We start from the raw sequence: 27978 nt of genomic DNA on the forward strand, positions 1-27978 counted from the left end.
ATGATGGATCATGAAGCATCACAGTGGATCATGATGGATCTTGAAGCATCACAATGATCCACTGTGATGCTTCATGATCCACAATGATCCACTGTGATGCTTCATGATCCATCATGATCCACTGTGATGCTTCATGATCCACTGTGATCCATCATGATCCACTGTGATCCATCATGATCCACTGTGATGATTCATGATCCACTGTGATCCATCATGATCCACTGTGATGATTCATGATCCATCATGATCCACTGTGATGATTCATGATCCACTGTGATGATTCATGATCCATCATGATCCACTGTGATGATTCATGATCCACTGTGATGATTCATGATCCACTATCATGATCCCCTGTGATGATTTATGATCCATCATGATCGACTGTGATGATTCATGATCCATCATGATCCACTGTGATCACTGATGCTTCATGATCCATCATGATCCACTGTGATGCTTCATGATCCATCATGATCCACTGTGATGCTTCATGATCCATCATGATCCACTGTGATGCTTCATGATCCATCATGATCCACTGTGATGCTTCATGATCCATCATGATCCACTGTGATGCTTCATGATCCATCATGATCCACTGTGATGCTTCATGATCCATCATGATCCACTGTGATGCTTCATGATCCATCATGATCCACTGTGATGCTTCATGATCCATCATGATCCACTGTGATGCTTCATGAGCCATCATGATCCACTGTGATGCTTCATGATCCACTGTGATGCTTCGCGATCCATCGTGATCCACTGTGATGCGTCACGATGCTTTGTGATCGACTGTGATGCTTCGTAATGCTTCATGGTCCTCCGTGATCCTTCATGATGCCTCATGATCCTTCATAGTGCCTCATGATGTCTCATGATCCTTCATGATCCTTGATGATCCTTGATGATCCTTCATGATGTCTCATGATGATCCCTGGTAGTAAGCGGTCATGTGTCATACGGTGGAGGAGGTCCGGCGAGGAGGTCCAAGTGAGGGTTTTTACTTCCCATGGCTTCTGCTGCTGCTGGTGTTGACGATGTCCTCGTATTGCGGCGGCGGTTCCGTCTCTATGCGGACATGGGCGTGGCCCACGGCCTCCTCGTAGGATGGCGGCGGGTCGCCGGCGCTGCCTCGCCCCGACGTGACCTCCGAGGCGGGGTAGGCGGGGCTGCTGTGGACGCTGAGTTCCGAGTGGTCGGCGTGGTGGTAGTCCCGCCCCCAGTGGTCCATGGAGACCACGGACAGGACGTGGTCGTGGTGGTGGGAGCGGCCCGGCCCGGGGCTGCGCTCTGAGCGCTTGCGGGAGTGGCAGCGCCACACGGTGATGGCGACGGCGCCGATGATGAACACCACGGTCAGCAGCGGCACGATCAGGTACAGAGAGTGGACTCCGCCCACCACCGACTCCAGACCTCCTGACGGACTGCTCTCACGTACGTACTCCTCCCAGAACCGCCTCTGTGGACCACATGGCGTCATGAGGGCGTGGACCCCAAAAATGGCAGCAGGCGCGGGAACGCGTTTAGCAGAGGAAATGAGCACAGATACTTCCTGTCTGACTCCCGGCGACACAGAGACAACAAAGGCGTATCATGATGGTCCTTCATGATGTCTCATGATGTCTCATGGTCCTTCATGATGTCTCATGGTCCTTCATGATGTCTCATGATGTCCCATGGTCCTTCATGATGTCTCATGGTCCTTCATGATGTCTCATGATCCTTCATGATGTCTCATGGTGCTTCATGATGTCCCATGGTCCTTCATGATGTCCCATGGTCCTTCATGATGTCTCATGGTCCTTCATGATGTCTCATGGTCCTTCATGATGTCTCATGGTGCTTCATGGTGTCTCATGATCCTTCATGATGTCTCATGGTGCTTCATGGTGTCTCATGATCCTTCATGATGTCTCATGGTCCTTCATGATGTCCCATGATCCTTCATGATGTCCCATGGTCCTTCATGATGTCCCATGGTCCTTCATGATGTCCCATGGTCCTTCATGATGTCTCATGGTTCTTCATGATGTCTCATGATCCTTCATGATGTCCCATGGTCCTTCATGATGTCCCATGGTCCTTCATGATGTCCCATGGTCCTTCATGATGTCCCATGGTCCTTCATGATGTCCCATGGTCCTTCACGATGTCCCATGATCCTTCACGATGTCCCATGATCCTTCACGATGTCCCATGATCCTTCATGATGTCTCATGGTCCTTCATGATGTCTCATGGTGTCCCATGATCCATCATGGTGTCCCATGATCCATCATGGTGTCCCATGATCCTTCATGATGTCCCATGATCCTTCATGATGTCCCATGGTCCTTCATGATGTCCCATGGTCCTTCATGATGTCCCATGATCCTTCATGATGTCCCATGATCCTTCATGATGTCCCATGATCCTTCATGATGTCTCATGCTCCTTCATGATGTCTCATGGTCCTTCATGATGTCTCATGGTCCTTCATGATCCTTCATGATGTCTCATGATCCTTCATGATGTCTCATGGTCCTTCATGATGTCTCATGATGTCTCATGGTCCTTCATGATGTCTCATGGTCCTTCATGATGTCTCATGGTGCTTCATGGTGTCTCATGATCCTTCATGATGTCTCATGGTCCTTCATGATGTCTCATGGTGCTTCATGGTGTCTCATGATCCTTCATGATGTCTCATGATCCTTCATGATGTCTCATGGTCCTTCATGATGTCCCATGATCCTTCATGATGTCTCATGGTCCTTCATGATGTCTCATGGTCCTTCATGATGTCTCATGGTCCTTCATGATGTCCCATGATCCTTCATGATGTCTCATGGTCCTTCATGATGTCCCATGGTCCTTCATGATGTCTCATGGTCCTTCATGATGTCTCATGATCCTTCATGATGTCTCATGGTCCTTCATGATGTCTGATCTGTCTGAGCAGAGCTACTTCCTGTCTGACTCCCAGGAAACACAATACCAGAGACAACAAAGGCGTCACATGACAGCGTTGCCGTACCTCCATCACCTGCTGCCTGCGATGGTTTAACAAATAGAGCGGCCACGCTGTACTTCCTGTTCATCGCCACTTCCTGAACACACACAGCTAACTGCTACTTGTAGATGTGGAAGGTGGCGTTCCTTTTCTCCGAGTCATAACAAAAGACAGGAAGGACCATTTTCCCGTGGATGACAGACAGGAACCATCAAACAGTCCATGTGTCAGACGCGCCGTGTCCTACTTCTCCCACATCCGAGCGTCTCATCTCACCGTCTTCTCGTCGTTCTCAAAAGCCTCGCGGGCCTCCTCGTAGGTGCAGATCTCCTCGCGGCACTCCCTCTGGATGTTACCCTGCTTCAGCTCCTCCAGCAGGAAGTTGGCCCTGCGCAGCCGCCGCAGCACCGAGTGGGCCGCGTCCGCCGGCAGGAACACTGGGGAGACATTCCGGATGAATATGAGAAAAGAGGCGAGGGAAAAAGCACCAGCAGGGAGGAAGACATTTTTGTTTTGTTTGTTTGTTTTTTTTGGAGGAGGAGGAGGAGGAGGAGGAGGGCTGAGACGGAACAAAAAGAGGAAGAGGGGTGCTGAAGTGAAAGAAAAGCAGCGCCCACGTTTGTGCTGGCGGACAAAAAGTGTCTTTCACGCATCCTGGGGATGAACTTGGATGAGAAGTAGCTGCTGTTTGTTACATGGACCCCCAGAAGAACCCTCATGACGCTACCACAGCTACCACGTCACGCCAGCCACGACACATGAGACACGTGAGGGGAAACTCCCAGGACAGGAAACATGATGGCGGCGTTAAAACAAACAAGGAGATATCAGCAGCAGAGTAGCTTAGTGGGAAGTTTGACAAACATTGTTGGAAATTCACATAATAAAGGAAGAACTCGCTCCAGGCTTAAATCAATAAGACGTTGAAACAGCAAACTTACCACTCCCCATCTTTCCTGCAAATCCCTCCTGGGGGGGCGGCCGGTTTATCTGGGGGGATAATTCAAAACACTATTTTTAGATGCTAATGCTAATGGTTTAATTTCATTAGAACATGCATCAGATTCCAATTGAGTGCATCCCATAATCAGTTCCCAGTTCCACATGTCCAAAAGGAGTAGGAAGAAGCAGAGCTTATTAAATCCTACCCCTCCATTTGGTACTTTTACAATCACTAACTCTTACATTTGTTCACTTCCTGCTTTCATAATAATTTTTTTTTGATGAATTTTGATTTTTTTTTAATTTTATTTATTTTGTATCACCTCGTACTTCGGTACGTGACAAAAAATTAAAAAAATAAAATAAAATTTAAAAAATCAAAATTCATCAAAAAAATTATATTATGAAAGCAGGAATAAAAATAAAATATTAAAATAGATTAATAAAATAAAAAATATTCATTCATGAATAAATGAATATATTAATATTTTTTATTTTATTTAAATTAAATTAATTTAAATTAATAAAATAAATAATAAATAAATTAATACATTTTTTATTATTAATAAATTATTATATTTATTAAATAAATTAATAAAATAAAAAATATTCATTCATGAATAAATTAATATATTAATATTTTTTATTTTATTAATTAATTTTAATTTATTTTATTTTCATTTCGTTCATGAATTAATATTTTTTATTATTTTGTCCCTGAGATCATATTTCTATTGGATGACATTTTTAGCTAATTGCTTATTTTTAGCCTTATGCATTATTTTAGCTGTTTAAAGATGAACTATATCAGCAAGTTATACATGCTAAACTTTTTTAAAATTATAATTATTCCGGCAGGAAACAGTTTTCCATGTGTTTTCCCTCATTCATTTCTTCCAAAAAAGTCACTTAAGCAAACCTAGCTTAAGCTTTAGCTAATGTTCCCTATGCAGTTTATCCCTTCCAAACATCCCAAAATATCAAGAGATATTTTGCAGCAAACAATTATAATTTGACATCACTTTTTCATAGTTTTTGCATCTGTTATGTGTCTGTGTAGTCGTGAGCCTTTCAAAGTTCCGTGTTGGAGATGAGAATGGGCCGCGACGTTTTCCGCTCAAGTAGACCGGGGGCGGCGTTTTTACTGCTGAGTCAGCGTCCCTCGTTTGTTGCTAATCAACAACCACAATGGAGAACGAAACCGGAAGTAATCCATGTGTGACGCTACTTTTTATTGTCGAATGTTGATCCAAAATTGGTGGATTGACTGAAGAAATAAAGATGTGGCTCGTCAAGACAAAAGGAACGTGACACAATACGCTTAAGCACGTGATATGTAGCTCCGCCTTCAATTTATGGCTCCAATCAGAGGAAATTGACATTTTTACACTTAAAAAAAAAACTACAAATCTGATAGCAAAGTAGTTCTTGGTTAAAACATTAATCGATTAATCATCAATTAGGAAGTTTTACAAGCAGAAAAATGTTTTAAATTGCACCCTGGCAATATTACATTTATTAGTGTTATTTATCAAATTGCTGGCTACTTTCTTTCACACTCATAGTACTACTGTATTCATTTATTCATTTAATCAATAAATTAGTACTACTGTATTCATTTATTCATTTAATCAATACATTAGTACTACTGTATTCATTTATTCATTTAATCAATAAATTAGTACTACTGTATTCATTTATTCATTTAATAAATAAATGAACTAAATGTATAGTATTCTTTATGCTATGATATGAAAATGAAATGAGTGGTATCGCAAATCGCTACTTTTTAGGCACAAAAAAACCCCTTCGAACATAAGTGCTTAGGTGCCCCTGGAGACGCCTGTCGGAAATGCGAATACAAACAAAACAAAAAATTAATTACCATAGTGAACGGTTAATAAACAATAATATAAGAATGCACAGTTGACATTGAGTCAAGTAATAATAATAAGTAAGTATAAGTATTACAATAAGTATGAAACATCCCCAGCCCAAGGGTGACCGACCAATGGCGGCCACACTCCACTCACACTAACGGGTGGGTTTACGGAAATCGCCCAACCCAAAAATAGTCACCAGCAGTGGGGACATCACTGACCGAGCGACGCCCGGCTACAAAGACAACCGTGTCCAAAAATATAAATATATGTATACTGCGCCGTTAGCTACATAGCTAAGCTCCATTGCCGATGCGCTAACGGTCTCTAGCCCATCAGGAGATGTCGGTCAGCGGGGTTGAGGCAAGCTAGCTCCCCGTACTTGACAACCTGGGATGATTTGTTAGTGTCGCCTTGGTATGCGGGAAATTATTTAAAACCCCAACTTATAAAGTAAACGAGCCAGATAGCTATACTTTCGTTTGAAAATGTGTCGTAAAAACAATAATACAAAAGAAAATGACTTACCGTCTACGCTCTCCAGAATGTGCTTTCACCACTGCCTCGTCTCCTCTGCGGCCCCCGAAGTGTTGCTATGGCCGGTGCGCATGCGCTCATCTCTGTTTGCTTCCAGGCGTCCAATGTGGTGACCGTTTCTTAAAGGGACAGTACACATTTTCATGATACGCTCATGAACACTATCACAATCAATACTGCTTATTGTTTGATAATTACACATTGGATATGGGTGCACAACAATAAAAAATACAATAGCTTTCATTAAATAAAATACGTTAAATGTTTATTCTTCTTATTCTTCTGTGCCTTATAAAATGTCCACTGTTATGTATGGGAATAAAAGACTTCTTCACTCTTGATGGTGACTAATTATTGCATTTAGGATATTTGTATACATACTAAGAAATATTCATTGATTTATTATCCATCCATTCATGCATTTTCCACACTGCTTAAATTCATTCTGGTCGCAGGTATGCTGGAACCTATCCCAGCATGTCTTTGGGGCGCACCAACATTCCAAGTAAACAAGGCAGCAATGGCTAGTTTTGGTTAGCCAAGGTTCTTTTCTAAACAAAAGATGTTGAAGCCATCCTAACTTCAAGTGACCCAATTTTGTCCCAACTGGAGCAGCAGAGCATCAAGTGAGTTGTGGTATGACACAAATGAAATCAGGTTTCCATGGCGACGGGAGCCTGCGCTATCCCCATGTGACCCGATGTCAGTAAAAAGGTGACAGGTGGACATCCTCCGTGGGAGGTTTCATCCTGGATGGATCACCTTGACTAAAGTCACATTTATATTTAGGAAAATGGCCTTAAAACTTTGACAATAAGGAAATAGTTTATCCATGCAGGCATCTGACCTTTGCCCTGATTCTCCTCCCTCGCAGGAAGTAATGACCTCCACACCCTCGCCTGCTTATTGACTGCTGTGGAAAAAGCACAAGTTGCTAGTTTGCATCCTGATGATTTAGCTTGTGCTTAACGTTCCGTGTCAGTCAATGGAAGGAGGAACCACCATGACCACCATGTTCAACCACCACGGAAGACCAATGCGGCCTCGGTGCTGCAGGTCAGCAGCGGCCATGACAGGAAGTAATTCTTTATCAGTTGAATATTCTACTCCAAGGACAAGTAGCCGAGGTCAGCATCCATGTTGGGTTGTTTCCCAGACGTTCGTTTGTGGCCATGTCAATAAATGGGTGGAGAGTTCAATATAACTACAACAATGTGACAATATGAGCGGCACCACAAACTATATATATATATATATATATATGTGTGTGTGTGTGTGTGTGTATTATTTTTTGATGTGGAATATGTGAAGAAAAAAAATGTTTTATATATATAATTTTTTTTCACATATTTTGTCTGCTCATATTGTTACATTGTTGATATTGTATAATATATATATATATATATATGTGTGTGTGTATATATATATATATATATATAATTTTTTAAATGTGGAATATGTGAAAAAAATATATATAATTTCTTAATGTGGAATATGTGAAGAAGAAAAAATATATAATTTTTTTTACATATTTGTTTGTTGTGCTGCTCATATTGTTACATTGTTGATATTGTATAATATATATATATATATATAGTATATGTGTGTGTGTGTATATATATATTATCTTTTATGTGGAATATGTGAAGAAAAAAATATATAATTTTTTTCACATATTTTGTTTGTTGTGCTGCTCATATTGTTACATTGTTGATATTGTATTTATATAATATATATATATATTTCACATATTTTGTTTGTCATGCTGCTCATATTGTTACATTGTTGATATTGTATAAAATATAATATATATATATATGTGTGTGTGTGTGTGTGTGTATGTATATATATATATAATTTTTTTATGTGGAATATGTGAAGAAAAATATATATATATATTTTTTAATGTGGAATATGTGAAGAAAAAATATATATATAATTTTTTTCACATATTTTGTTTGTTGTGCTGCTCATATTCTTACATTGTTGATATGGTATAATATATATATATGATATATATACATATATGTGTGTGTATGTATATATAAAAAATGTATAAAAAATTATATATATAAAAAATTATATATATACATATATATATATATATAATTTTTATGTGGAATATATGAAGAAAAAAATATATAATTTTTTTCACATATTTTGCTGCTCATATTGTTACATTGTTGATATTGTATTTATATAATAAGATATATATTTTTTTCACATATCTTGTTTGTCGTGCAGCTCTTATTGTTACATTGTTGATATTGTATAATGTATGTGTGTGTGTATATATTTTTTTATGTGGAATATGTGAAGAAAAAAATATATATAATTTTTTTCACATATTTTGTTTGTTGTACTGCTCATATTGTTACATTGTTGATATTGTATTTATATATATTTTTTCACATATTTTGTTTGTCGTGCTGCTCATATTGTTACATTGTTGATATTGTATAATATATATAATATATATATATGATATATATATATATATATATATATGTGTGTGTGTGTTTGTGTGTGTATATTTTTTTTTTCATGTGGAATATGTGAAGAAAAAAATATATAATTTTTTCACATATTTGTTGTGCTGCCCATATTGTTACATTGTTGATATTGTATAATAATAATAATTATGTATATATACACACACATATATACAATCACGCCAGTATCGATCTAACAGTAATCTTGGTATCGACGCTATCAATACCCGTATCGATCCACCAACGCTATTTGAGAACCACAGGGAGAAAGCGAATGAATTCCACGCAGCGACTCATACCCGGTGGGCGCTAGGACCCAGCAGGTGCCGCACCGCGTGTTTATGCCAGCGCTCCTCTGGTCGTCAATCAGCAGTAGCGGGTCAAGCGTCCTCCGGAGTCGGGGCAAAGCGGGAGCATCTCCCCCGTTGAAACATCTTTTCATGACTGCCAAGACGCCTTAAACATGATGTCTTCCTCCGTGAGCGGGACAGAGGAGGCGCGGGTGTCGGCGTTGACGCCCCTGAAGTTGGTGGGGCTGGCGTGCGTCTTCCTCGCCCTCTGTCTGGATGCCGGAGCCCTGCTGAGTCCGGCGTGGGTCACAGCCGAGGACCAGTACTACCTGTCCCTGTGGGAGTCCTGCTGGAAGCCCGTCAGCTCCGCGGACTGGTCCTGCAGCTCAACGCTGAGCACCGGTAAACACATTCATGTCACTTGGCAACTCGGGGGGGGGGTGCTTTCATATTCAAACCATGCAAGGGTGAGAGAGATTTCAATCACTTTCATAAAAGCATTGTTCAGTGGAAATAATATTTACATTATTAATGCATATTTCAATGATACAAATGATGCTGGATAGCTTTAAGTCACTTTATAAAACATTAACAGGTTGAAATGAGGGATGTAATTATGTTTAAAAGATGCAAAGCAGGGGTGTCCAAACTTGTTTTAATTTTTTTTAAACAAGAGCCACATTGAGAAATCCAAAAATGCGGCACTTGATGTTTGTATGTATTTTTTTAATTGTGTAAAAAAGCTAAACAATAGAAAATAAAATCAGCTTTTTTCAGCTTATTGTCTTTTTACTGTATTTCCCCCATTTTAGTGATTTGGTAATGGTAATGGTAATGGTAATGGTAATAGTAATGGTAATGGTTTAATTTCATTTGAACATGCATCAGATTCCAATTGAGTGCATCCCATAATCAGTTCCCAGTTCTACTTTTACAATCACTAACTGTTACATTTGTTCACTTCCTGCTTTCATAATATAATTTAAGTTTTTTTTTTACTTTATTTTATAAAATGTTCAGGAAGTGAACAAATGTAACAGTAAAATAAACGAATAAAATAAAAGAAAAACTTTTTTTTACAAACATTTTATAAAATAATGTTAAAAAAACAACTAAAATTATATTAGAAAAGCAGGAAGTGAACAAATGTAACAGTAAAATAAATGAATAAAATGAAAGACAAAAATGTATATTATTCAGGAAAATAAAAGAAAATAAAAAAGAAAAATAAAAGAAAAAATTATTTTATTCATTTATTTTACTGTTACATTTGTTCACTTCCTGCTTTCCTAATATAATTTTAGTTGTTCTTTTTACTTTATTTTATAAAATGTTTGCAAATTTTTCAAAAAAAAATATCGTTATTTTTTCTTTGTTTTCTTTTCTTCATTTATTTTACTGTTATATTAGGAAAGCAGGAAGTGAACAAATGTAACAGTAAAATAAATGAAGAAAAGAAAACAAAGAAAAAATAACGAAATTTAAAAAAAAAAAATTGCAAACATTTTATAAAATAAAGTAAAAAAACAACTAAAATTATATTAGGAAAGCAGGAAGTGAACAAATGTAATTTTAGTTGTTTTTTTTACTTTATTTTATAAAATGTTTGCAATTTTTTTTAAAAATGTTTTCGTTATCTTTTCTTTGTTTTCTTTTCTTCATTTATTTTACTGTTATATTAGGAAAGTAGGAAGTGAACAAATGTAACAGTAAAATAAATGAAGAAAATAAAACAAAGAAAAAATAACGAATTTTTAAAAAAAAAAAATTGCAAACATTTTATAAAATAAAGTAAAAAAACAACTAAAATTATATTAGGAAAGCAGGAAGTGAACAAATGTAGTTTTAGTTGTTTTTTTAACTTTATTTTATAAAATGTTTGTAAAAAAATGTTTATTTTATTTTATTCATTTGTTTTACTGTTACATTTGTTCACTAATATATAAGGTTTTTTTAAAAACTTTATTAAAAAAAATATTTTTTTTGTCCCGTAGCGAAGTAGGAGGTGATATGAGTTATGTATTATTTTAGCCGTTTGAATAATTGGATTGCATTTGTACAACATGAAGTCAAGACTGGCAACGGGTGTAGTCGTCATTTTCGGGCATAAAGTAGTGTGTAAGTGTATTTGATGTTTTCCATAACTTGTACCGATTGAGAGTATTTTAGCGGAGGGTATTTGTGGAAGCTCACGGGTGAATATTCATTACTTGATATAATTGGATCCTTCATTCCAAATGCTGACGTTTCTCCATGAAAGAGGAGAGCGAATAACGGGTGGCACACGTGGGAAATAAAGCTTGTTCTCCAGTCTGGAATCAAAGCACCACAAGCAAAGTGAGACCAACTCGTGGAACTTTCTATTTGTAAGAATCTAGGTTAAGCTTTTTCTTGAAATGTTTGTCTTGAGAAGCATGTGGGAATCGAGGAGAGCCAGGAGCGGTCCAGCTGGGGTTTCATTTGGCCTTTTGTTGGCCACAGAATGAGCCTTTGTGTGTCTCTCCACCGGCCCACAAGCGAGGACTCCCCCCAGGAGATCCAGATGCCTGGAGATTAGTAACCTGGGAAACAAGTGCAGCGCTCCACAAATGCTGATTTTTTAGAACACGGGCTCCTCATATCTGGAGGAATTTCATATTATTGGTATTGTGCTCAGCTGTGCTCCTCGTCGACTGTCGGACATTTGAATGACACCTGTCATCCTGTCATCCTGACGCTGCGATACGTTGACTTTAAATGAGCGGAATTCATTTGCAGATGTCTCCTAGAAAAGTGAGCAGAGTTCATGATGGAGATTTTTTGTTTTGTTTTTTTCATCCAAACTAATCTTTACCATGCTAGCTATTATTTCATAAACACGCGCACCAAACTAACAAAATGCATTTTTTAATTATTTTTTTAAATTTTCTTGAATTTTTAAAAATGTTTTTTAATTTTTAAAAATAATTTTAAATTATTTTTAATTTTTATTTATTTATTAATTTTTAAAAAAATTTTAAAATTCATTCATTATTTGTGGTGGATGTGGCGCCACCTGTTGGCCCTCACTCATAAACATTCTAACAATACTGCAGTGGTTGCCATGGTAACCCTTCTTAAGACACCTGCCCTGCCAGGGAATAAGAAGATGTAGCACGAAGTATTCAGTGTTGCCAATATTGCGACATTTTCTGGTCCTATTGGACACTTTTGGGGACCGGCATGAAATATGTGTGTCCTTTGCAATATGGTTTTGGTCCCGGAACACCGGACCAGATCCACACACTAGCAAGGGTACAGGAGTTTGCACAACAAGAGGGCTCTAATAATGTTAAGTGTATTTAGAGGGCACTAAACAGGTTTTCTATGTATAATATGTCTTAATGAATAATAGGAGTGTAAATGTGACTATAGGGGTGTTATTTCACGTCAAGAGAGCTCTAATAATGTTAAGTGTATTTAGAGGGCACTAAACAGGTTTTCTATGTATAATATGTCTTAATGAATAATAGGAGTGTAAATGTGACTATAGGGGTGTTATTTCACGTCAAGAGAGCTCTAATAATGTGAAGTGTATTTAGAGGGTAGTAAACAGGTTTTCTATGTATAATACGTCTTAATGAATAATAGGAGTGTAACGGTGACTATAGGGGTGTTATTTCACGTCAAGAGGACTCTAATAATGTTAAGTGTATTTAGAGGGTTTTTTATGTATATATTAAAAAAATATTTTTATGTATAATACGTGTTAATGAATAATAGGAGTGTAACGGTGACTATAGGGGTGTTATTTCACATCAAGAGGGCTCTAATAATGTTAAGTGTATTTATAGGGTAGTAAACAGGATTTCTATGTACAATATGTCTTATGTCTCCTGTAATGAATAGGAGTGTAACGTGACTATAGGGGTGTTATTTCATGTCAAGAGAGCTCTAATAATGTTAAGTGTATTTAGAGGGTAGTAAACAGGTTTTCTGTGTATATGTCTTATGTCTCCTATAATGAATAATAGGAGTGTAACGGTGACTATAGGGGTGTTATCTCACGGCAAGAGGGCTCTAATAATAGGTTATTAGGTGTATTTTTTAATTAGGTGTATTTAGAGGGTAGCAAACAGTTTTATATGTATAATACAGCACTGACAGGGGCTCCGTCTTGAATGAAGTCTTTCTGACGGTGAGAGTTTGACATTGGAACAGATTTGGGATCCAGTGTATGAAGTTCTTTTGTTAGTGTGACAGCATCTTTGCTTGTCGTTCAAATGTTGCGTAAGGGGGGTGGGGGTGGGGGGGGTCACGCAGGGTTCCATGTTTCTCCAAGTGCATGTTGTTGCCAAATAAAGACTTGCGGCGTCTGTGTCAGCATAGCGAGCATAAACGCTTCAACTGCCCATTTCCTCAGGCTGGATATGAGCCCGGCTTTATTGATTCCAGTCCCAGTAATCCCATTGCACCTTCCCGTCTCTGCCCCCCCCCCTTGTTCTGCCACCCTGCGTCGGGCCTTTGCCTTGAAATGAATCCTTACTTTGACACAGCGGATGCTCGCCGGGCTGTTTTGGCGTCAAGGATAAAAGTATGAAGGGTTCCAGATGAGCGGTGGGAGGTCAGGGGTGTGAGGAGGGAACGTGGGACGCTGGTGTGGATGGCAGATGAACGTGGAGATGGTGGAGATGGTGTGAAGGTGTGTGAGGGTGTCCACCGTGTCGTTGATATCGGCGCTTGTGTTATCTCAGCAGTCTGGGGGCGGGATCTCAGCTTAAACCAACAACTTCCTGTTTCCGAGCGAGACTCAGGGCCCTTCTGTGACACACATCTCGTTGTCTTACGGAGGGAGAAAGTCCAACTTGTGCGCACCGCAGGATATTTACGCATCGTAAGATCTCGCTATCTCCTCCTCCATCTGTCATCAGAGAGGAACGCTTTGGCACTTCCTGTTCGCCGAGCCTCGAAGCGCTCCAGATCTGGCTGCGCGGGTCTGTTCCAAATCTGAAATGAGACCAGTCGCTCTTTGCCTCCCGCGCGCTGATAAGACGCGCGTTTGATGCCGCAGTCTCAGCACCGCTCTCAGTTGGACTACAGGGGAAGGGGTCGGGTTCCTTTTTAGCGAATACGGCCATCAAACACACATAGTCCAAAAATATGTACAATATGCTTGAATATGACTAATAATGGGCTGCACGGTGGACGAGTGGTTAGCGTGCAGACCTCACAGCTAGGAAACCGGGGTTCAATTCCACCCTCGGCCATCTCTCATCTGTTCTCCTCGTGCATGCGTGGCTTTTCTCCGGGTACAAAACATGCTAGGTTAATTAGCCACTCCAAATTGTCCATAGGTATGAATGTGAGTGTGAATGGTTGTTTGTCTATATGTGCCCTGTGATTGGCTGGCCACCAGTCCAGAGTGTACCCCGCCTCTCTCTCTCTCTCTCGCCCAAAGACAGCTGGGATAGGCTCCAGCACCCCCACAACGGTATCACTCGGATACTGTGAACATCCAGCAGCAACACGACATTTTGGCATGACTACTATTTTGATGAAAAATATACTGAACCAGGGCTGCACAGTGGGGCGGCACGGCGGACGAGTGGTTAGCGCGCAGACCTCACAGCTAGGAGACCAGGGTTCGATTCCACCCTCGGTTCAACTCCGGTTTCCTCCCACATTCCAAAAACATGCTAGGTTAATTAGCAACTCCAAATTGTCCATAGCTATGAATGTGAGTGTGAATGGTTGTTTGTCTATATGTGTTATCTGATTGGCTGGCCAGGGTGTACCCCGCCTCTCGCCCCGAAGACAGCTGGGATAGGCTCCACGGTATCACTCGGATACTGTGAACATCCAGCAGCAACACGACATTTTGGCATGACTACTATTTTGATGAAAAATATACTGAACCAGGGCTGCACAGTGGACGGGTGGTTAGCACACAGGCTTCACAGCTAGGAGGCCCGAGTTCGATTCCATCCTCGGCCATTTCTGTGTGGAGTGCTCCAGCACCGCCAGCCGCGACCCTGGTGAGGATAAGCGGTAGAAAATGAATGAATGAATGAATGACTAATAATAAGCGGCATTGAACCAAGAAACTGCATGATTTATTGATGAATATTTTTTTTAAAACAGTGATGGAGTTACTGTACAGCTTGACATGTAATTCTCTACCAAAACACTCGGGGGCAGTGTTTTCAACCACAACACTCTTTCTCATTGGCTAGCTATTTAGCTTCCTGTGGCAACATGAAATGAAGGTATTTTATTTATTTTGTTATGGTGGACTTTTTGCCGAGAAGAAGCGGGAATAATGTCTGAGGAAAAGCTCAGCAAAAGTCGTTGGCGTGAAGTTAGAATGTTGGAGTCCCAACCTGGCCCCCATCCTGGCCCCCATCCTGGCCCTGCTCTGCTTTTTGTTGGACAATATATATATGAAAATTATACTTGGAGATCAATAATATCAATAATATCTATCTATATTGGTAATAACAGTGTAAAGGTGACTATAGGGGTGTTATTTCATGTCAAAGGGCTCTAATAATGTTAAGTGTATTTAGAGGGTAGTAAACAGGTTTTCTATGTATAATACGTCTTAATGAATAATAGGAGTGTAAAGGTGACTATAGGGGTGTTATTCCACGTCAAGAGGGCTCTAATAATGTTAAGTGTATTTCGAGGGTAGTAAACAGAGGGCTCTAATAATGTTAAGTGTCACATCCTGATTGAAACACTCAATCCTGAAGCATAGTTGATAAAAAATAAATAAATAAATAAAAATATCAGTTGGTGTTTGTTTCTATTCCAGCAGCTTTCCCTGCTTCTCTAAGAAGATTATCTTCCCTCACTTGGCTCTTGGAACTTTTCAGCATTCTCTGCCTCATAAGAAAGGAAATATTCTTGGCAATACTGGACTTTTTTTTCCCGTGGCCACTCCACACTCTACAATATATTTAGCACATAATAAAGTAAAGTTATAAAAAAAAAAAGGCAATTAATAGATGCGATGGCTCCTCCCATGAGCTGATGAATGACCTCCAACCAGATAGGGTGTAAATAAATACATTTATTTATATATACACTGTAAAAAACATTTTTATTTAAAATAGTTCTTATTTTTGTGCATCAGGTCAACTAAATTTTGCCCAAAAGTTGAGACAACTAGAAATGTTGGGTTTTGATGCTCCCGACTAATCAAATAGTCTACTTTGAAATGTGGGTGTGGCCAACTTGTACAAGAGTGTGATGGGTTTTGCACATGCTCAGATGACACACACATCACAAATATCACCCCGCACACTTAACATATGGTAAGAAACAGTCTGTCATATTGTTCTTATGCTAATGTTTTAAAAATATGTTTTAAAGACAAATTTTTTAATGTTTTCAAAATAAATTGTTCCAGACATTTTTTGACTTTAATACTACTAATATATTTGTTTGGTTGCCTTTTGTTTTGTAACCAAATAGTTGATTTAACGTGGCATTTCTCCTTGTTATGATTTCTGTCAGATTTCAACCCCGACTACTGCATTCAAGAAGCGGATACATTCTGTAAAAAATTCCCCCCAAAAAAGTTGACTCAACTTAAAAAAAAATTTGTAACATTGTAACAAATATCTAAATATTTAGATATATAAAAATATAGATAATATTTAAATATTAAAATCTTAAGCCTTAAAATCTATCAAATTATTTCAGGTAATTTCAACACACAACTAAGTTTCTCCAACTTAAAAGACCAACTTAAAAAAAATTGTAACATTGCTGCCTTAAAATTAAAATCTTTTTAAAATCTTAAATATCTAAATATTTAAATATTTAGATATATAAAAATATAGATAATATTTAAATATTAAAATCTTAAGCCTTAAAATCTAGCAAATTATTTCAGGTCATTTCAACACACAACTACGTTTCTCCAACTTAAAAAAAAAATTGTAACATTGCACCCTTAAAATTAAAATCTTTTTAAAATCTTAAATATTTATATATATAAAAATATAGATAATATTTACATATTAAAATCTTAAGCCTTAAAATCTATCAAATTATTTCAGGTAATTTCAACACACAACCACGTTTCTCCAACTTAAGAGACCAAGTTCACATGACTTGTTGCGTTGTTGTGGGAACTTCATTTTTTTAGGCCAAATAACCAAATATTTTGTTTGTATCAAAAATGTAAATCAAGTCACCTCAACTCATTTTCAAATCAGGTTAACTAATTATTTTAGTTCATTTCTATTTAATTGTGAGTTGAATTTACTTGAGCTAATTAGTTAGACTAAATCAAAAGTCAGTTGAGATTACTTGAGTTCTTTTGTTGATGCAACAAAAATATTAGTTTATTTGAAAGAAAGTTCCCAAAATAAACTTGATCTTTTAAGTTGGAGAAACTTAGTTGTGAGTCAAAATGATCTGAAATGATTTGCTAGATTTAATCACAATTTTTTTTTTAGTTGAGTCAACTTGGATTTTTTTTTACAGTGTACCTTTTCATTGTGTGATAAGTACGAGTGGAGATTGTGCAGCCCGAGATGAACTTTCATTGTGTTGTTGTAGTAGTAGTACTACTATAGTAACGTAGGTGTGCCTAATGAAATGTTCCCATGCTGGTTTCCAGTAAGGACGGGATTAGTGGGCGTGTAGATGTTGAGTGACTGAAATGTACTCGAGTCAAGCGACTCCCTCATGGCCGCCGTCGTCATTGTGGTGTGAAAATGAGAACCCAAATTGGGGTGTGTGAATGCCAAGCTGCAGCAGGGGTTCTTTTTGTGTACGGTAGTCAGCACGGTGCCGCATGTTTACGCCCGTGTCCAAACCTTACCTCCCTCGTGGTCCCATCCGCTTCTCTCGCTCTGTGTTCCAGACTGGCAGATCGCCACGCTGGCCTTGCTTTTGGGCGGCGCCACCCTCACCCTGCTGTCCTTCCTGGTGGCTCTGCTGTCGCTGTGCTGCGTCTCCAGGAGTCGCTGCTACAAGCCCGTGGCCATCATGCTCTTCTCTGCGGGTGCGATGCTCGTTTAGCACGGACCAGAAACGACGCTTGGCATTTTATTATTGCACGCTTCGTTAGGTCACAAGATTAGGAACAGCTTCTATGCCACGTTTATTTGGTCAAGTATTTAGAACGTATTTAGTACATATTCACAATGTGAGTCAATCTATCAAAATGTCATCTAAGGCAAGATGGTGAGTAAAAAAGAAAATTATTAAAACAAAAACAACAAAATATTTTTTTTTCCCGGACAATATTTACATTATTACATTTAATAAAAAATGAAATCATGATTAATATAATGAAATAAAGAAATGAAATGAATATTTAAATAATATTAATATTATTATTTATTTTATTTTATTATTATTAGTATATATTGAATATATTATTTCATAAATAACTATTATATATATATTATATAAATATTAATTATATAAATATGTAAATTAACAAATAACTATTATATATATTATAATTAATTATATTAATGTAACTTATAAATATGATTATAATATATTAAAATTCTATATAAATTCTATACATATTTAATAAATAATGAATATTTAGAAAATAGATCTTTTCATGGCAAAATCAAGTATGTGTGGGGGGGGAACTATATATATTTTCAAATGTATATAAAAACTGTGACATATGTGATTGATTCAGTAAAATAATCAAGTACAATTTTACAACAAATTTTCCTCAGAATATTCCAACATTATTTTTGTAAAATTACAATGTATTTTTTCTGAATATTTTGACTTCATTCTTGGAAAATAATTGCCATTTTTTATTTTATTTTTTCCATTATTTTGTTAAATTATAGCTACAGAATTTGAAATGGAGAATGATGTGATTACACGAGGACATAAAAATGGTGTAAAAATATTTTTTACCAGTAGTAACTAATAAAACTATCAGTAATTCCCATGGAAAGTTGACTAAATAAAAATATATTTTTTTTGTCTGCAAGCTGATTACTCATTTTAATTTATTTGACGAGCTCAAGGGATGTCAAAACAGTGGCCGCAAAGAAAACATGCTATTTAATTCCTGTAAAAATATTTTTTTACCAGTAGGGGGCGTATTAAAAAAAGGTTTATCAATTTAAAGACGATAAACAGGCACCCGCTTGAATCAGCTTGTTTAGTTTGGCCTTGGGGGAGGTCTGTGTTATATACCAAGTGATATTATGGGTGTATATCATTATTCAAGTATTGCTAAAACAACATGTCGCTAGCGTAAACAATGTTACATCACCTTCCTTCCTTCCTTCCTTCCTTCCTTGGCAGTGGTGCTCCAGCTGTGCAGTCTGGTCTTGTTCCCCATCAAGTTCATCGAGGCGGTCACTCTGAGGGTGTACCACGAGTTCAACTGGGGCTTCGGCCTGGGATGGGGGTCCACCATCTTCTCCTTTGGGGGAGCCATCCTCTACTGCCTGAATTCCAAGAACTATGAAGACTACTATTAGAATGACGGCTTACGATGACAGCATGTTCTCTTACACATTCCATCTTAGCGCCAGGGGCATCACTCGCACGTATTCCTCACTACAATGTGGATCCAATGACCCCATAGGAGGGTGAAAAGGTGGAACGGTGAAGCAATCAGAGCAAAGATAGCCCTAATGAGGAATTCCCAGCTCCAGGAAGGAAAAGGAATAGCAAAGGAGCTTAGACAAAACAAGAGCACACCCGAGGAAATGCTGCATTCCTTTTGGAACTTCCATTAAGTCATAGACTTCTTTAGCATAGCATTGTTATTGTTATTCACTATTAAGTATTTGTAAAAAAACAAAAGATGGCAGATGATAACTTGATGCTTTATGCATCATGTGATGCCTGAATGGTGGTATTTTTTTGTTGTCAAAAATGATTGTAGTTGTTAAAAAGGTGTGTATTATCGTACTATGCAGTGCATGAAGATACAATAAAAAGTTTAGTTGCAAATGGTTGGAAATTTCCACAATATTGTGAATATTCCGACTGGATGGTACCATTTATGTAGCGTATACCATACCTAGGAACCTATGCATTTGAAACTAAAAGTAAATTCTGGTCTTTCCGCTGCAGTACTACAGTATTATACTGTGTCTACTGTCTATACTTTCTGTTGTGGTTTCCATGAATTCGGTAATGAGACGAGTCGATACACAACATCGGTTCTACGAGAACAAGACTTTACATTGCTTTCAAGAAAAAAAGTGCATTAAAAATATTATTATTTATTATTATTTATTATTATTTACACGGCGATATATTGACTACCGTGTGACGAGTTAATGAATGAATAATTCATTAATAATCAAGCATCCCAGGCCCGGAACTCATGAGATATTAAGTCTGCTTTGAATTAATTGGGAAATTAAACAATATGCTAGTTTTTAATTAGAAAAAAAAATATCAAAATGAATTAGCTAATTGATAAAAAAATCAATTGACATGCTCAGGGGCTGGTGGTGGCTGTTATGTTATGGACAACACGCATAAAAACTAATAAATATTTAAAATATTTTTTTCCCCGGACAATATTCACGTTATTACTTTTAATAAAAAATGAAATCATGATTAATATAATGAAATAATGAAATGAAATAATGAATATTTAAATAATATTAATATTATTTCATAAATAACTATTATATATATTATAATTAATTATATTAATGTAACTTATAAATATGATTATAATATATTAAAATTCTATATAAATTCTATACATATTTAATAAATAATGAATATTTAGAAAATAGATCTTTTCATGGCAAAATCAAGTATGTGTGGGGGGGGGAACTATATATATTTTCAAATGTATATAAAAACTGTGACATATGTGATTGATTCAGTAAAATAATCAAGTACAATTTTACAACAAATTTTCCTCAGAATATTCCAGCATTATTTTTGTAAAATTACAATGTATTTTTTCTGAATATTTTGACTTTATTCTTGGAAAATAATTGCCATTTTTTATTTTATTTTTTTCCATTATTTTGTTACATTATAGCTACATAATTTGAAATGGAGAATAATGTGATTACACGAGGACTGAGGATCGAACCAGCATCCTGATAATAATCAATTGACATGCTCAGGGGCTGGTGGTGGCTGTTATGTGATGGACAACACGCATAAAAACTAATAAAACTATCAGTAATTCCTATGGAAAGTTGACTATATTAAAAAAAATAAATACTTATTTTAATTAATTTGACAAGCTGAAGGCATGTCAAAACAGTGGCCGAAAAGAAAAATTCCTAAATGAACGAGCTGCATCACAAACGTGGCCTACCAGGGTGATGGAGCCACCTCGCCCTGGCCGGTGAGGCTCATCAGCAGGAATTCATTTGACTTCCTTTTGACTCGTATTGATTATGTTCATAACTGTAGCGTCCAGTGATGCAGCCTACGGACTTGGATTTGATGGATTATTTCCACTCTTCCGGGACCTGCCATGAAGAACATCTGGGAGCAGCACCAGACAAGAACATCATCATTCCGGAGAATGGTAAATTCCCAGCATGGTGCATCCCTTACCGTAAGATGAACGTAATCCGTACCAGGGAGGAGGCGAGGAGAACTACGCTCCTGTAGCTAGCATACTCAAGACACGCCTTCCGAGCGCGGTCACGTCACGTCACGTCACGTCACGTCACGTAGAATCCGCTCCTTTATTAAGTACAGCAAGTTGAGGCATTCGCACAGGAAACCATTTCATCACGTAATACAGGGTGACATGATACGCATAAAAGTACCAGGAATATACTCCTATGCAGGGTTTTTTTTTAGTGTTCTTTTTGTCAGCTCTTAAGAAAAAAAAATGCACTTTTTGGGAATTTCACCTTTCACCTTTAGCCACAATGCTTATGTAATACACAAACATCTTTTCTCTTTCCTGTGCATTGTAAAGATAGAAACGAGGCAGCTAATTAATACACAGAATAGGACACACCTATTTTGCCTCTAAAACACCTCCAAGGAGGTTTTCTATCCATACTATGAGCAAGTAGTAACAGGTACATTCATTATAACATCTAATACTTACAGTATTTTGGGAACTTCCTTTGATTTCCCATAGCGACGCTTCAACTTTTTCCATACTTGAATACAAAAACAGCAGCTTACCTTTTGCTAGTAGCCTGAAGTACAGTGAGTGTGTGTGTGGTGAAGCTAATTGCTAGCCGGTGTGGTGTAGCAATGTGTCACTACGTCAGTAACGTAGTTCTTGGGCGTAACAATTTAAATAATAATAATATGCAAGTCACATTTTGGAAATAGGGCGGCACGGCGGTCGAGTGGTTAGCACGCAGACCTCACAGCTAGGAAACCAGAGTTCAATTCCACCCTCGGCCATCAGTTTGCATGTTCTCCCCGTGCATGCGTGGGTTTTCTCCGGGTACTCCGGTTTCCTCCCACATTCCAAAAACATGCTAGGTTAATTAGCCACTCCTAATTGTCCATAGCTATGAATGTGAGTGTGAATGGTTGTTTGTCTATATGTGTTATCTGATTGGCTGGCCACCAGTTCAGGGTGTACCCCGCCTCTCGCCCCAAGACAGCTGGGATAGGCTCCAGCACCCCCACGACAGTATCACTCGGATACTGTGAACATCCAGCAGCAACACAACATTTTGGCATGACTACTATTTTGATGAAAAATATACTGAACCAGGGCTGCACAGTGGATGAGTGGTTAGTAAACAGGCTTCACAGCTTGGAGACCCGAGTTCAATTCCACCCTCGGGTTGTGTCCGGGTACTCCGGTTTCCTCCCACATTCCAAAAACATGTGACTCCAAATTGTCCATAGGTATGAATGTGAGTGTGAATGGTTGTTTGTCTATATGCGCCCTGTGATTGGCTGGCCACCAGTCCAGGGTGTACCCTGCCTCTCGCCCCAAAGACAGCTGGGATAGGCTCCAGCACCCCCACAACAGTATCACTCGGATACTGTGAACATCCAGCAGCAACACAACATTTTGGCATGACTACTATTTTGATGACAAATATACTGAACCAGGGCTGCACAGCGGACAAGTGGTTAGCACACAGGCTTCACAGCTAGGAGACCCGAGTTCAATTCCAGCCTCGGCCATCTCTGTGTGGAGTTTGCATGTTCTCCTCGTGGGTTATGTCCGGGTACTCCGGTTTCCTCCCACATTCCAAAAACATGTGACTCCAAATTGTCCATAGGTATGAATGTGAGTGTGAATGGTTGTTTGTCTATATGTGCCCTGGGATTGGCTGGCCACCAGTCCAGGGTGTACCCCACCTCTCGCCTGAAGACAGCTGGGATAGGCTCCAGCACCCCCGCGACCCTCGTGAGGAAAAATGAATGAATTATGGAAATGGATCTGTTTGCACATTTTGTAGTTTTTTTCGTTCTTTATAGGTGGAATAGGTGTGTCCCACTGCATGCATTCTTAGCTGCCTCTTTTTAAAGCTCTGGAACATACAGAAAAGAGAAAGACAGGTGTTCATGTCTCTACGTAAGGTGAAATTCCCCCAAAAGTGCACGTTTCCTTCTTCCCCACAGAGCCAAATACAGTGTAGAGTCTACGTTTGCATTAGTCAGACCTTGCATACCTTCCACTACGACACTGTCAGCCAGACAGGGACAAGGAGAGGGAGAGGGAGAAATAAGATAGCGTTCCTGGATTTGAGAGCGGGAATGGATGCAGTTGCGTAAACAGGGCAGTCAGTCTTTCTGCATGGAATGTTTGCAGGTAAACCACAGCGCCTCATACTCACGTGCTTTGGCAGGTGAAGCGCAACGCTTCCTGCGCCGCCCTTTTGCTTAATTTGACCTTTCTGAGTCCCCGTGACACCCACTGCCAAAGTGTGAGCTTCTTAGTCTGTAATATATTAAACCACTGGAGTCGCCGAGCCCCCCTGGGTGGGGGGTGGGGGGGTTTTAAAATCAAAGTGCACGGAAGTAGCAGATAAGAGCATGACGAGTGACCAGGGAGGGGTGGTGGCTCTTCCTCAGCAGGTAAAAGGGTCTTAAATATTGATTGACAGGCGACATCCTCTAGACCCTCCCAGATTCTAGAGGGCTATCCAAGGATTGCTAAGGGGACGGGGGTGGGACCCGGGCGGGATTTGAAGCTCAGGTGTAGCGCGGCATTTCGCATTGTTCACAGCGGTTGAGAGCAGGGTGGTTGAGGAAGGTGCAGCTGTCACAGCTCCACTGGGCACCTTCAAAGTCCTCGTCCCTCTGAGGCACCGCCGCTGGCTTGGAGCTATGGTCCCCGTCTGAGAAACAGCAAGCACTCGTAAATAAGTCATGCTTTCGTTTAGAAAAAGTAGGGCTGCACAAGATTTACATCGGCCATCTCTGGGTGGCGTTTGCTAGGTTCATTGGCCTCAGGTATGAATATGAGTGTGAATGGTTGTTTGTCTATATGTGTCCTGTGATTGGCTGGACACCAGTCCAGGGTGTACCCCGCCTCTCACCCGAAGACAGCTGGGCGACTGTGAACATCCAGCAGCAACACAACAGTATCACTCGGATACTGTGAACATCCAGCAGCAACACAACATTTTGGCATGACTACTATTTGGATGAAAAATATACTGAACCAGGGCTGCACAGCGGACGGGTGGTTAGCACACAGGCTTCACAGCTAGGAAACCCGAGTTCAATTCCATCCTCGGCCATCTCTGTGTGGAGTTTGCATGTTCTCCCCGTGCATGGGGTACTCCGGTTTCCTCCCACATTATAAAACATGCTAGGTTAATTAGCGACGCCAAATTGTCCATATGTCTATATGTGCCCCGTGATTGGCTGGAGCATTGACAAGTCCAGGGTGTACCCCGCCTTTCGCCCCAAGACAGCTGGGATAGGCTCCAGCACCCCCGCGACCCTCGTGAGGATAAGCGATAGAAAATTAATGACTTTCATACTTTGTGAGGGGGTTCTTGAATGCACCATAGTTGTGTGCCAGGAGTGGTTCCACTGTGATTCCCATCTAATCTATTCACGGATCATCTAACATTATTGTTCATTAATGCAGGATATTCCAGGATTAAACCTGGATTACCAGTCACCAGTGAAAAACAGCCATTGAATTTTGGAGCTAAATCCATTCGGGGGGAAAAAAAATAACGCATTCTTGATGTTTCTTGCATTGCAATTAAAGTGTGGGTTGATTTGATCAATACAGATCTAAAGATGATCTAAAGATGATCTAAAGATGGGTCTGTACCAAGGAAGATTCATTTTGCTTTGTTGCAAACCAATTTCTGTCTGCCAACAAAAACACTATATGATACGATATGACTTAAAATCACGCAGGCGTGAACGTTCATGTAAATAAATAAATAAAAATCGCTCTCACCTTTCCTTCCTGGTTTTGGTGGCACCACTGGGCCAGGTTGAATGTTGTCGTAGAAGTTGTTCATCGCCTGCGGGTCGAACTTCCCTGTGAATGAAGTAGATTTGTATTAAAAACACGACGGCGCGTCATGCTTTTTCATTATTATTAATAAATCATCACTGTTTTGTGGTTGAAAGTGGACTATTATTAGACTAAATATATGCATATTCAAGAAAAATTTACATACTTTTGGCCTAAATTAACTGTTAGATGCATAAGTGGGTCAAAAATGACCCGGTCAGGTTGTTTTCTTGAAATATCTTCGTAATGAAATTTTTTTAAATCATTTCATATTCCAGGTATTCCTCAAAAAACATATTTTTGATATCATGCCGTTCACATTTTTTACTTATCTTTTATACATTTTAAGAAATTTTTGGTTTTGTGTTACTACCCCAACCTTCCATAAGTGGGTCAAAAATGACCCGGTCAGGTTGTTTTCGTGAAATATCTTTGTAATGACATATTTTTATGATTTCATATTCCAGGTATTCCTCAAAAAACATATTTTTATATCATGCCATTCCCATTTTTAACTTACCTTTTATACATTTTAAGACATTTTAGGTTTTGTGTTACTACCCCAACCTTCCATAAGTGGGTCAAAAATGACCCGGTCAGGTTGTTTTCTTGAAATATCTTCGTAATGAAAAATTTTTATCATTTCATATTCCAGGTATTCCTCAAAAAACATGTTTTTGATATCACGCCGTTATGCAACACACAATGGATCCTCACATTTTCTTTTTCAAAGATGTAAAAAAGTGAAAAATGAAGATGTTTCTAACATGAAATCATTCTTGTGTGGTCCTAAATATAATACTAAATATCATACAAGTGATTATTCCTAACCAAAAGGGCCATATTGTCATAAAAAGGCATTGATTGTAGTATGGGTGATTTTTGAGCCACTTATGGAAGAGTGGAGGGTCCAGTCACTCGTGCATCGAAGGGTTAAGCCTAACAAGGCATTCAGAAGACACATTGAAATCTATTGCGGTGGTGTGTAGTAGCCTACACTGGGCACTAGGTGTCAGTAATATTACATTGATGAGACAAGGAGGAACTATTAATGCGAAGATGTGCGAGTTATAATATTTATATATATATATATTATTTCTTATTTCTCTATGATGTCTACTATATTGTAAGGTGACTATAGGGGTTTTGTGTGACATCTAAAGGGCTCTAATGATGTTAAAAACAGGCTTTCTACACTCAAACTAGGAAAATATTCCATTTATAAATGAGGAATTTGACTGATGACAGTGATTAAACGAGAGATTAATTTAATTTAGCTACAAAGTAAGTCAACATTTGTCCCATTTTAGTGAGACACGGCTTCCGAACGCTGCGGCTGCAGCTGATTTCTCCACCCAAGTGCGTACGAGAGCATGAAGGGCGTGGCGTTCTGGTCACTGACTAAGCAAGCAGTCACCCGTGGATCAGACTAATTGCTGCTACGGATCATCGGGATCTGTCCGAGGGTGGAGCGTCATCCATCACCGAGGACACGGCTCTTCAAAGATCAATGCTTTCAAATGAATGTGAGTTATTGTTTGGGGGGGGGGGTTCTGAGTGGTGTCGCGTGCTTTGTTTGGATACCTCTGGACTGCAGTAGATCCGTCTCCTTCAGGGTGCAGTCGATATCAATCTGAAGCTGTCTGTTAAGGCTCCGCAATCGAGTCATCTCCTCAGGCTGCGGTGGATAATTCAAATACACGAGCCAAATATAAATATATCCAGCACGGTGCACATGAGGATGCAAACACTTGACTTCACCCGACCAAAGAAATAAAACTGATGTACTCACTCTGGGTATAAAACTGGTGGAGTTGACGCGTCGAAAGCGTCTCTGTAGGGCATCGTATTCCATGTTGTTGACGTCCGACTTCAACTGCTCCAGCTTCTGCCTCTCCATCAGCAGCTCCTTCAGAAGGCACTCCATCCTGGCCCGCTGGTGGAGCAGGAGAGCTGGTGGGACACGATACCATACCAGGTGATGGAGCCGTGACGTGATGAAAACATGTTAGTGGCGACAAGGGATCGGGTAATTATATCTAAAAACTGGTCGTTTGAGGATGTGGAGCCTTAAGCAGGAACATATGATGATGAGAAACGCAGAAAACGTTCATTTTGATGGGTAAAGATGGCTCTTTCAGCAAGACAAAAAGTTATTTGTATTTACTTTCGCTCTGACTTGAGTCATCATAAAAAAATGGGGGTATTTTTTATTGTCATTTATACACTGGTATCTGTGAAATATCATCAGACTTGAGTCATCACAAAAAAATGCGGGTATTTTTTATTGTCATTTATACAGTGGTACCCTGTGGTGTCCCAGCTACTTGCTTTGGACTGCTAGCTAAAATTTGTATTGTGAGCCGCTAGTTAGCAGCATATCTAGCAGGCATATCTTAGGACAGCAACGTGACGGCTCGTGTAAATGTGACTGTGACTGAAGACCAGATGGATGTCCATCCATCCATTTT

The 27978-nt window shown here is 39.0% G+C and overlaps 3 protein-coding genes and 1 long non-coding RNA gene across 9 annotated transcripts in view; 1 reads left to right on the forward strand and 3 right to left on the reverse strand.

The window, feature by feature from the left end:
• Positions 1-87: 87 nt before the first annotated feature.
• On the reverse strand, positions 88-6444 carry prrg1 (proline rich Gla (G-carboxyglutamic acid) 1). The gene is made up of 4 exons (XM_058074264.1): positions 6351-6444; positions 3942-3990; positions 3277-3437; positions 88-1468 (listed from the first exon to the last, which is right to left on the reverse strand). Exons 2-4 carry the CDS (start codon positions 3949-3951, stop codon positions 1010-1012), a joined length of 630 nt encoding a protein of 209 aa, XP_057930247.1. The 5' UTR covers positions 3952-3990; positions 6351-6444; the 3' UTR covers positions 88-1009.
• A 2729-nt stretch (positions 6445-9173) lies between these two features.
• Positions 9174-20058, forward strand: tmem47 (transmembrane protein 47). Its single transcript, XM_058072659.1, has 3 exons — positions 9174-9543; positions 17978-18118; positions 19402-20058. The coding sequence occupies exons 1-3, from the start codon at positions 9315-9317 to the stop codon at positions 19578-19580; spliced, it is 549 nt and encodes a 182-aa protein (XP_057928642.1). The 5' UTR covers positions 9174-9314; the 3' UTR covers positions 19581-20058.
• On the reverse strand, positions 13034-20723 carry LOC131129271 (uncharacterized). The gene is made up of 3 exons (XR_009129812.1): positions 19370-20723; positions 17936-18112; positions 13034-15131 (listed from the first exon to the last, which is right to left on the reverse strand). It is a non-coding gene; the product is annotated as an uncharacterized LOC131129271 (long non-coding RNA).
• A 302-nt stretch (positions 20724-21025) lies between these two features.
• tab3 (TGF-beta activated kinase 1 (MAP3K7) binding protein 3) overlaps positions 21026-27978 on the reverse strand; it is a 31679-nt gene continuing 24726 nt past the window's right edge. For 5 of the 6 annotated variants that reach the window (XM_058072656.1, XM_058072657.1, XM_058072655.1 and 2 more), the window contains 4 exons: positions 27300-27460; positions 27092-27185; positions 25448-25531; positions 21026-24362 (listed from right to left, as the gene is read on the reverse strand). In XM_058072656.1, coding sequence (XP_057928639.1) covers positions 24217-24362; positions 25448-25531; positions 27092-27185; positions 27300-27460 — 485 coding nt within the window. In that variant the 3' untranslated portion in view covers positions 21026-24216. The remainder of the gene's footprint in view (positions 24363-25447; positions 25532-27091; positions 27186-27299; positions 27461-27978) is intronic. The other variant, XR_009129811.1, reaches the window with a different exon arrangement.

Source organism: Doryrhamphus excisus, chromosome 5, assembly GCF_030265055.1.
Source record: "Doryrhamphus excisus isolate RoL2022-K1 chromosome 5, RoL_Dexc_1.0, whole genome shotgun sequence".
Lineage (NCBI taxonomy): Eukaryota > Metazoa > Chordata > Actinopteri > Syngnathiformes > Syngnathidae > Doryrhamphus > Doryrhamphus excisus.

Coding starts and splice junctions, on each gene's coding strand:
- prrg1 (XM_058074264.1), bottom strand. Junction 1,469..3,276: donor TTGAGAACGACGAGAAGACG/GTGAGATGAGAC, acceptor TGTGGTCCACAG/AGGCGGTTCTGGGAGGAGTA.
- tmem47 (XM_058072659.1), top strand. CDS start 9,315: ATGATGTCTTCCTCCGTGAGCGGGACAGAGGAGGCGCGGGTGTCGGCG. Junction 9,544..17,977: donor CAGCTCAACGCTGAGCACCG/GTAAACACATTC, acceptor TCTGTGTTCCAG/ACTGGCAGATCGCCACGCTG. Junction 18,119..19,401: donor CATCATGCTCTTCTCTGCGG/GTGCGATGCTCG, acceptor CTTCCTTGGCAG/TGGTGCTCCAGCTGTGCAGT.